The 9998-nt window shown below is 39.7% G+C and overlaps 1 protein-coding gene across 1 annotated transcript in view; it reads left to right on the forward strand.

Moving 5' to 3' along the window:
* NR5A2 (nuclear receptor subfamily 5 group A member 2) overlaps window positions 1–9143 on the forward strand; it is a 91624-nt gene extending 82481 nt beyond the window's left edge. The window contains exon 6 of the mRNA XM_009283174.2: window positions 8779–9143. Within this exon, the coding sequence (XP_009281449.1) occupies window positions 8779–9026 (248 nt within the window). The 3' untranslated portion in view covers window positions 9027–9143. The remainder of the gene's footprint in view (window positions 1–8778) is intronic.
* Window positions 9144–9998: the final 855 nt, after the last annotated feature.

Genomic DNA, 9998 nt, shown 5'->3' on the forward strand with positions numbered 1-9998 from the left:
TTTACAGAAAATATTTATATTTCTTCTTTTAGGACTATATCACCCCTTGGTGTAGTTCCAGTGGCGGCAGTAGAAATGGCTCTGAGATTAATCTGGCCCATTATTCCTATTTTAAACAGCACTTGAGCAGTAGGAGAGGGATAGAAAGGGAAAGGATGGATAATGTGCAAGCTTCTCATGAGTGGAATAAATCAAATCATTCAGAAAAGTTGCAAAAGTGTAAACGAAAGCACAGCAAATATTTTCTAGATAAAAGCGAATCTTTCTAAAATTTTCATTCCTTTTTTTCTAAATATTCAGTTTCTTCTCAGCTAAATAATAGATTGTTTCTTGCTCCTCTCTACATTATGCCGTACTGTCCATTATTGCAAGTTGCATATAACACACCTTCTGCCCCAGTTCATAACTTCAGGGAGTTTGTGTGATGTCCCTATCACCATTCCCAGGAACTTCATAAATATTTATGACATTTTAAACTGTTCACACCCTACAAATTGTAGACATTGACAGCCAGTTCCCTTAAAACACCAACAATCCTGTATTGTTCACGTGCTATTGAAGATGAAAATGTTTCAGAAATTAACTGGGAAAATCATTTGGTTCGATAAATTTACTATTTATTCTAATTTTTTTTAACTCTTACCAGAAGCCTAGTTTCTGCTTTTATCAAATGTGATCCTTTTTTCTGGTAAATGTAAGTGTGATATAAACTAGTGCTACGGCTGTAGATTTGTCTGCATTATAAGCATATACATATTTTGAAGCCTGCTGATAGCATGATAATTAACATACTAGTTTTCTTATCTATGCTTATTCCAACCGAATACGCGGAGGACAAACATTTCTATCCCAGACATGTAATATGAACCTGGGATTAGGTGAGGAGTTAGGAAAAATGAGTTTTGACTCACGTTCTTTCTCAGTTTATCTGTGAGACCTTCGCTAAATCACTTCTGCCCCAGTTTATCAACGTGTGCCGGCATACAAATACGACCATGGCTCCACAGGATAGTGGTTACACAATTTTTTTCTGGAAAAGAGAGACTTAGATTGAGACATTTTTTCTAGGATTGATCTGTCGTTTACCTTAAGTGGTCACTAGGTCAAATACAAACAAACCTGGAAGCAGGAACCAGAAACCCACATCAGCCCAGGCATGTTCCCCCACCACCAGCCTGCAAAGGCAGGCTATAAATTTGGGCTTAAATCACCTAGGGTTATTTTTTTCAGTGCAGCAGCAGAGCTTCAACCCAAAGACTGGAGCGCACCTTCACTGAGAACAGCCTGTAGCTAGCAATAGCTAAGACCACCCTCTGGCATGGTGGGAGGCTCCAGTTTTTTGGGGAATTTCCCTGAAGACACAACAGAGCAAGTGCTGTTCAAATGCCTGTTCCTCTGTCATGTCTTCAAAGAAAGCAGCAGCTACTCTCTTATGTGGAACCTAATCCTATCAGTGAACACTAAGCATGGATTAAAATACCTACAGAACAAGCCTTCAGGCAACAGACGGGCTGCCCTCAGTCCCAGATGAGCAAGAGACAAGCAGCACATTGCATTGCTCACCCAAAGCAGGAGCAAGTCTGGGACATCAGCAGGGGCGTAACTCCAGGCATGGAGGAAGCTTTAGAAAGTGAAAGAACGTGAGGTGGTACTGGAGTTTAGGCATGGCTAAGGTGAAGAGCCAGCAGTGGAACCACTGCCTGGGACTTGGTGCCTGTTTTCTGTCCCAGCATCTTCCGGGCTGGGCCACAGTTTCACCAACCAGCTATCCCAACTGGCTCTCCACACCCCTGGCTGCATGGCTGTACCTGGCCATGCTTTTCCCTCATCAGTCTCAGTGAGAAACATTGGACTTTATTTAAGGGTGTAGCTGGTCGTGGACTTTGGGCCAGGACTTGTTAGCAGCTCTTCCTCCAGTGAGGCCTGGCAGGATCTTGTTTTATTGTGTTTTAATGACCACCATATCACGTATGCCTCATTTGCAAGTAATAAGGATGTTGGTTCCTGGGGTGCCAGGACGAGAAGCGAATGGAGATTTTGTTTGTTTGTTTAACTTTCAAGTCAGTAAATTCAGCCTGAGCTGTTGAAAGTCAAGCTGTTTGATTTTCCTGAGTGATGACTCAGTAATTACACCAGTCAAAGATTCGAGAGATCAGATTAGGCTTTGCCCTTTGTCTTTACTGGGAATACAAGGAAAGAAACAACTGAAATTTAGTAAAATAATTTCACAGTTGCACAAGGAGAAGAATCCAGCTTATTTCCCCATATCTCCCTCTCCATTGCAGAGCTAACAGTAGCAAAAGCAATTACAAATTCTTCACAGAAGTCAATAAGCACAGTTCTTAATAGATATTAGGAGATTATATCCTCAGTGTATATTCTCTCTGTCATTTTACAATCTTTTTGGAATAGAAAAATATGCTTCAATATTTTAAATAACACTAGAAAGAAGCCTACCACTATAAAACACCAGCAAAATATGCTTTAGCTGAGTCTGAGTTGTTCTGAAACAAACCAAAGGTCCATCAGGATTGAATACTGAGGGGATGAAATAGGATTCAGACTAAGAATTAAGCTTGTTGTCTCATAAGCATCTTATTCTCGCTCTAAAAATATATATCATTTTGCCCAGTACTTAGGTGTGAATGAAATACGTTGCTATAGAAGAATTTAATCAAGATTTTCAAAACAATGTGCCCATTATCTGATGTTATGTTCAACTGAAAATGAAAATTATTTTATGACCCTAATAAACAGTCAGAGATTGATTGTCGCACTGTTACAGATAGCTTAACCACTGCCAAAAAGGAATCCTTCTAAAGACAGGAAAAGTTTTCTACGCATTCAGTTTGGACTTGGGAGTCTTAAGAAAAGAAAAGTGGTTTCTGTTGTTATAATGTAAAGGTTTTTCAAGGTTTGGAAGGTGCTAAATATAGTGCTTTACCACTGACTAACAAACACATCTATCAAAAATTGTTTCCCATGACTTCTAAGTAAATAATATTCAGCACAACCCTGCTGTAATAAAACTGAGGGGAATTTTGCAGTAAGGAGCTTATCTTTACCATAAATCTTCCTTCATTATAGCATTTTGTCTGCCAAGAAGGCTTAGCTATAGAATGGCATACATCTGCCTTCGTGACAGATGTGCTATATGGAACCACTGTTGTTGCCTTAGTTTCAATGAAGGAGAATTGTGGGTAATTTTCAGAGATTGGCACTTTATCAACCGTTACTACTCTTGTCCTCAAAACGTTTTTGATCACATGTCAAAATCTACCTGTGTTTTAAGTCCCGTAACCCAGAGGGTTTGCAAGGCTAGCAGAAAGTGGGCAAAGGCACTAGAAAAAAGCTGTGTTTGGTAACGTCACCTCCATCCTGGGTAGTCCCCCTTCTTTGAACTATTCTGGGGGAAAAACCTTCATCAGAATGAACATATTTCATCTTCAAGGTCAAATGGGAATTGGCCTCACACCAAAGCCCCTGACGGGAACTCCGACTTCGGGCTGAGGAGGCACGTTGTCTCTTTCCCTGATAAAACAGCGTGTTCCTAAGTGGAGGCAATGCTGCTCATGGCCTAATGCAGTCTGGCTGGAAAGAACAGACAAACGTCTCGGAGGATGAGCCTGAAGGCCATCCTGGCCAAAAATACCATCACTAGAGTTTGGAAGACGTCATATTTTACCTACACGTTTAACAGTCATTCCAAAGCTTTGGGACCAGTTGGGTTTTAATAAAGTCCTTAAATGATGGGGCTCGTCAGCCCATTCAGGGTGAGGAAGCTCAGCCCTGGGCCGGAGTATCTGTAAGACTGTTTCCAGCCTTATGAAAGTGAGAAATTTCTCCCCATGGAGAAGCCTAAACGCAACCTTATTTTGTCCTTGCGATACCAGGACTTGCAATGGTGCAGAATGCAGAGAGGCAGCCGAGCTGTGTGTGCACGCACCTCTTCGCCGCTTCGTGTAGAAAGAGTATCTGATAAAAGACGCGAGCAGTAAAATTTAACCGGTTGTCTTTGGGAAATACTTACGCTGCTCCTAAGGAGTTACTATTTTTTCAAATTTAAATCTCTCATTCTGTTTTATTTTTCTTTTCAAAATTCCCAGACCAAGGGAAGCTCTCTACAGATTAGTAGACCACCAAATCTTCAGTATTTCATGTTTGGAATATGAGAGGGAGAAAATCTCTCTGAAACCTAAATATGTTCCCCCTCTAAAGACCAGACCCATTTTTGGGGAAAATATGCAAAAGTGTTCTCCTCAGGCTGGATGCTGTGTGCAGTTTCAGCTTAATGCACAGCTTTATAGCAGATGTAGAAAATAATCAAAATGGGGGGATTTCTGGGAATACTGGCAGATCTTTACTGTGACTGCAGAGCAGATCCTGACATACTATAACACTGTTTTTGTCTTAATTGTCAAAAGTAAGCTATAGAGAACAAAAATTCTTTGTTTGACAGAAAAGCAATTGCTATTTCTTGTAAAACATATAATATATTCCAGAAGACCTAAGGGTTTACTTTCCAATAAGGATAGAAAAAATGTGCGCCCCACTGTGAGCTCACAGTAAGGCTGTTTCATGTAAAAAGTTGGTAATTAGTCCCTGAGTGAATAAAGTAGAAGAGATGAGAGACTGATACTTACTGTAGCAACACAAAACACTTTTTCTAGCTGCTAGGATTTAAAGGGTGTCTGGGTGGGAGGGGGGGACCTGTTCCTACTCATTTCATTTACAAGCATCTAAACCTCGGAAAATTATTTCTTGCATTAAGCTTAAACGTGTACTTTCAGTTGTTACTAACCAATGTAAGACTGATAAGAGACATTCCAATTCTAAAAAGCAGACAGGAATGAAGCATTATATGAACGCATAAAAGACTGTTGTGCTGTACACATCAGCAGCAGATTTCACGCTCATTGTACACCGCTGCCTTCAGCAGACTTACACCAGCATTGCTTGATGTTTCACCAAATTAACTCATTAGCATTCAAAGGATCTTTATCAAAAAGGAAATACTTGGAACACTAAATCACGTACCTTTAGCCAGAGTTATATAATAAATACCAAGAACAAAAACAAACCCAAAGCACAGGAAAACCTTCTACTTACAAACCAAAGTTATTATTTAATAACATTTGTATCACTATCAGCTAAATACTAAGTACCAGAAGCAAAAATTGAATAGCATTTCTTGTTCTACCTGCAGAACTTGGAGCTACTGGAAACAACTTAATATTCACATGTTTTCCTTTGTTGTTATTCATCTGTATTAGAGCTAGAGTTTGTGATTCTCTTTCAAAAATAAGTACGTAATTTATCTTGCAACTATGTGTTTGGCAAACCTCTTTTTCAACAATATACAAAACATCATATGAGAGCTTCAGACATGACAACGGAGCTTTACACAGTGCTCTCAGCACATACCCTTTGACTTCTCTCTCTCTGTTCAGTTGGTCTCGTTTGCTTTACTGCAGCATTAATTGTTAATGTACGTGAGATGAGATCACTTGTCACAAGTCATATCCAAAAATCTTGGTTACTTCATGAAGACTCACTCCAAAATACGTAAGCGGTCATCAGATTGCCTCTACATCCCCACTATTGTGATTGCGGTCCTGGAGAGATCTACACACAGATGAATTGTGTAGTGATGTCCTAAACTGTAATCATTTGGACTATGAGTATCTGATTCAGTACAGAAACAGTCAGGAAAATTCTACATATTTTCACTGATTAACTAGTAACATCTTGTTTACAAGCACCGAGCCTCACCACAAATATCAAGAATTTGTGTAGAGGAAATACGTTAAAAGTATTTCCTCAGGCTGGACGTGGTATAGAAGCCCCAGAACTACTTTTTCTTTACTGTTAGTGTTAATTGGACTTGCTTTTACATCTGACTTCAGTGCTTATGTTGCCACATATGAGTATTTAAAGAACTGTCCGCTGAGATGAGGAAAAAAAAAACCCAACACAGACCTTCTTCCCCCATAGTTCTGCAACTTCCATGCAATTCAGCCAGGCCACGTAGCTGATGAGCGTATAGGAACACCTATACAACGCACAGGTACACCTACTGCCAGGAGCCACCGATCCTCTATATGGGGGTAATATAGATAAAATATTATGCCTCCCTTTGACTTGGAGTATGATATCAATACAGCTGAAGACAGAATGCATCTCTATAATAAACATACGTTGAATTCACCACTTTTGCAGGAAAATACAGAAAATTTGCAATTCTCAGGTTTTGTCTCTTCTTGATGTTTGTAAAAATTGATTTTGTGATGTTGCCAGTAAATATATATTCCATGCAGCAACATTTAGACAGAGAGCAAAAATGAGAATGAACCTGGTTTTCCAGGAAGTCAGAACAATTTAATCTCGCAGTACGATTCAAAACAGACAGACAGCAACAGAAAGATGCTCTTTGAATTTAAAGGGGGTTGAATCAGCTAACAGTTTCTAAAACTTCCTGATGTTTGAAGTTATTTTTAACAGGGGAAAAAAAGTTTGAAATACTGATTCTGAAATCATTATACATTTTATCTTGCTGTTTAACAGAGTTTAATCTCTAGCATAGTCCCTGTTTTCTGTGGGAATTTCTTATGTTCTAACAATTCATTCATGATTGCATTTTGCATCTGAAAGCAACCTGTTTAAAATAATTGTGATTGATAGTTGATACTGTTCCTTTCTTAACTTTGTAAAAATATGCTTAGAACACCCGATTTTTAAACCAGGTTACACTCGCTACAAAATACCTTGGGAGTTTTATGTAGGTACGTAAAATAATAAACAGCTGTATTTTGTGCGAGAAAATGCCCAGTGTAATACATGAAAACATGATTATCCAAACATCTCCGGAGACACTGGCAAAAAGACTTTGGATAAATGAGTTTGAATAGCTAAGGGACCAGGCATAGCACCTTTGAAGTTTCCAGTTCTCCTCACTCTGGATAATGCAAAGTTCAGACGACTCTCGTTGGACAGCCGTCATAATTTAAGCATTGCTAGCCAGTTCCTTAAGCCAGCTAGCAAAATTCGGACGGAGGTCATGTCCCCAGTTCCCAAACAAGCAGCACAAATCTGGGAGCCACTTGCTTCGTTTCCACAGTGAAACCGGGACAGGAAAGAGGCAGGCAGTAACCACCACAGCAGGGAACGCTCACCCCGCCTCATGCAAGAGTGAACCTGAAGTGCAGCCGGCAGCCGGCACGCTCCAGAGAGGCTCCTGCTCAAAGCCTGTAACTCAGGCCCTGGAGGCTCTGTGTGCTACCCCGGGCTGCCAATGGGATCCTTGGCATCCTTCCTGTCCTCTTGTCCTGAAGAAAATATTTGCCTCCTCCAACCGTTTCCCTCGTGTTCCAGCACACAGTTATGTGCAGGAACCAATATTTGCTCTATTTAAAGTACTTCTAGGAAAAGGTGCAGTGAGACCCGATTTACGCAGCCTCCCAGGCTGCTGATGGATTGGGGGACCAACGCATGTTCCTGTTTTGCAAAGGAAAACACTCATTTCCCCTCCAGTCAAAGGCTGGCATTTACAATGAACCAAATTCCGCCAAATTCCCCATCTCCTGTGCTCCAAAAACATCCATAGAAGAGCAGGTCTGTCTTTATTCAAAGTGAATTAGCAGCATAGTTATGCTCAGTATCACCGTGCTTCAGCATTGCAAGAAACTGTGTTACAGTACTCTGCTGATGGTATAAATGATCAAACACCAGCCAAAACAAGTTCTCCCAGCAAGAGCACTTTGATCACTTCGCTCTTTCTGCATTATAGCAGCACTCTAATTTGCAGGCTTTAGAATAACTTCTGCATTCTCCAGACATGTCAAAAGATAATGCCATCAGAGTAATTTTTACACAGGGAAGCAAATAATGAGGAGTTAATATACTGGCATTTATCTCTGACCAGCATTTCCAGAGCTTGAACTTGCTGTATAGGAACAGAAGATGATCAGAGGTAAAGTCAACAAACTGTACCTGCCTTACTGATGTAAATGCCCCTGTTGTCCAATACAAAAAAAAAAAAACAAAAACAAACACCAAAAAACACATCAGTGTTGGATTTCAGAAACCATATTCAGGTTAAAGGGCATGATTCTTATCTGGTATTCCACCCAAAGGACAATGATTTCATTTTATAAAGATCATTAGTCAGTGAAATATATATTTTAGAGAGTTTCTAGTAGGGAAGATTATTTTGGCAGTCACTGGAGTGTACCAGATGGTTCATTAACATAGGCTAGACAAGTCAAAGGCTTTCAGAATCATTTAGAAAATGTCAAACAGAAACAAGAACCCTGTCACTTTTTATTAGAATTAACTACATCATACCCTGGACACAGATTTCACCTTGGGTCAGAAAAATTAATACAGAATTATATGAATTGTGTAATATACTAGGTTAAAGATAGGGCTTCCTCTTGGGACTCATTTGCTAGCAATATATTATGGTCTTCCACTTTAGGAATCCTCAACCTTTCGTTTTGTAAGCTATGAAAAGAGCTGACCTTGCTCAGACTCCATTGGTGTCTAATTGATTTGAGGTACATGCAGAATTTCAACAAGACACTCCGCTAAAGCTCTTTTGTGATCATTTTCCCAGGAAAGTTGGCAAAAGGGTTCGCTGAATATTCAGCAGCTTGTAAAGTATGCTTTTGTCAGGAGGAAAAAAAAAACACATCCATTTACTGCAACACTGCCTTCGTAAACAGGAATTAACATGCGACTGAATTGTTGTTATTTTTTTTTTTTATTATTATCATTCAGATGTCAAAAATCTTGAGAACTTCCAGCTCGTGGAAGGTGTTCAGGAACAAGTGAATGCTGCTCTGCTGGACTACACAATGTGTAACTACCCACAGCAAACAGACAAATTTGGGCAGCTTCTCCTGCGACTACCAGAAATCCGGGCCATCAGTATGCAGGCCGAAGAATACCTCTACTACAAACACCTGAACGGGGATGTGCCGTGTAATAACCTTCTCATTGAAATGCTGCATGCAAAGAGAGCATAAATTATACCCATTAGAGCTTCTGCTTTCAAGGAAAAAAAATGTATTCTGAACTGCTCCAAGCAACACTAATTAAAACGTGGTTTTAAGACTTTGCAAAATGGTATAATAATCAAATACTAATAGTAAATAAGTGATGTATCAGGGTATTTGTATTGCAAACTGTGAATCATATGCTACACATCCCCAAAGGAATCTATCTAGGACTTCATGCTGGAGTGAAGTGAACTTACCAAGTGGATACTATCACCAATGTCAACATGAAAAAGGACAGAACGATTCTTGTATATTTAACTCTGCTGATTGCCAATATGAAGAAACTTAGGAGAAAAAAAACTGATCCGTATTATCGAGCTAAGATAGTGGGGAATTTGAGAGCACTAAATTCCTTCACTGTATAGCAGGACTTCTAAAACAGTTATAATAGGTGCAAAACCGCATCTATAGCATCTTCTGTCATCCTTCCAAGGACCCAACACTTACTTCTCCTGTGATAAATGGTGTGGCATCCATTCAACAACCTGTAAGAGAGAGCTGGCGTCGGCCACGTGCTAGGTAGCATCGCCACCAAATCCTAAGAGGCTGGTTTTGACTGCCGGTCTCTCAGGCCCGCAAATCGCTGATATGAAGAGTCTGTTATCCAGTTCGCTTGGCATTCTTGCTATGTTCTGAAGTTTGTTTTGTCACGTGTTCATGTTGTTCTATCAGGCAGTATCCCTCTTCTACTACTGTTATCGGATAGCTATTAAACAGCTAAGATAAATATTCCAAAACAAGTTAGCCAATTCAACTATATGCTTAACTAGAGCAGTGGCTAAAATATGGCTCTGCTATATATTCATGGCCATTTCCAAATAAAGGAAATGGAGAGATTTTAGCCATCACAAACAATAGCTTCTTTGGCACACACACACACAAATAATTCCAGGACATCAAATACTGATGTTAAAAACCTAAAAATAACAACAAATTTTT

The sequence above is a fragment of the Aptenodytes forsteri genome, unplaced genomic scaffold (assembly GCF_000699145.1).
Source record: "Aptenodytes forsteri isolate BGI_AS27 unplaced genomic scaffold, ASM69914v1 Scaffold181, whole genome shotgun sequence".
NCBI lineage: Eukaryota > Metazoa > Chordata > Aves > Sphenisciformes > Spheniscidae > Aptenodytes > Aptenodytes forsteri.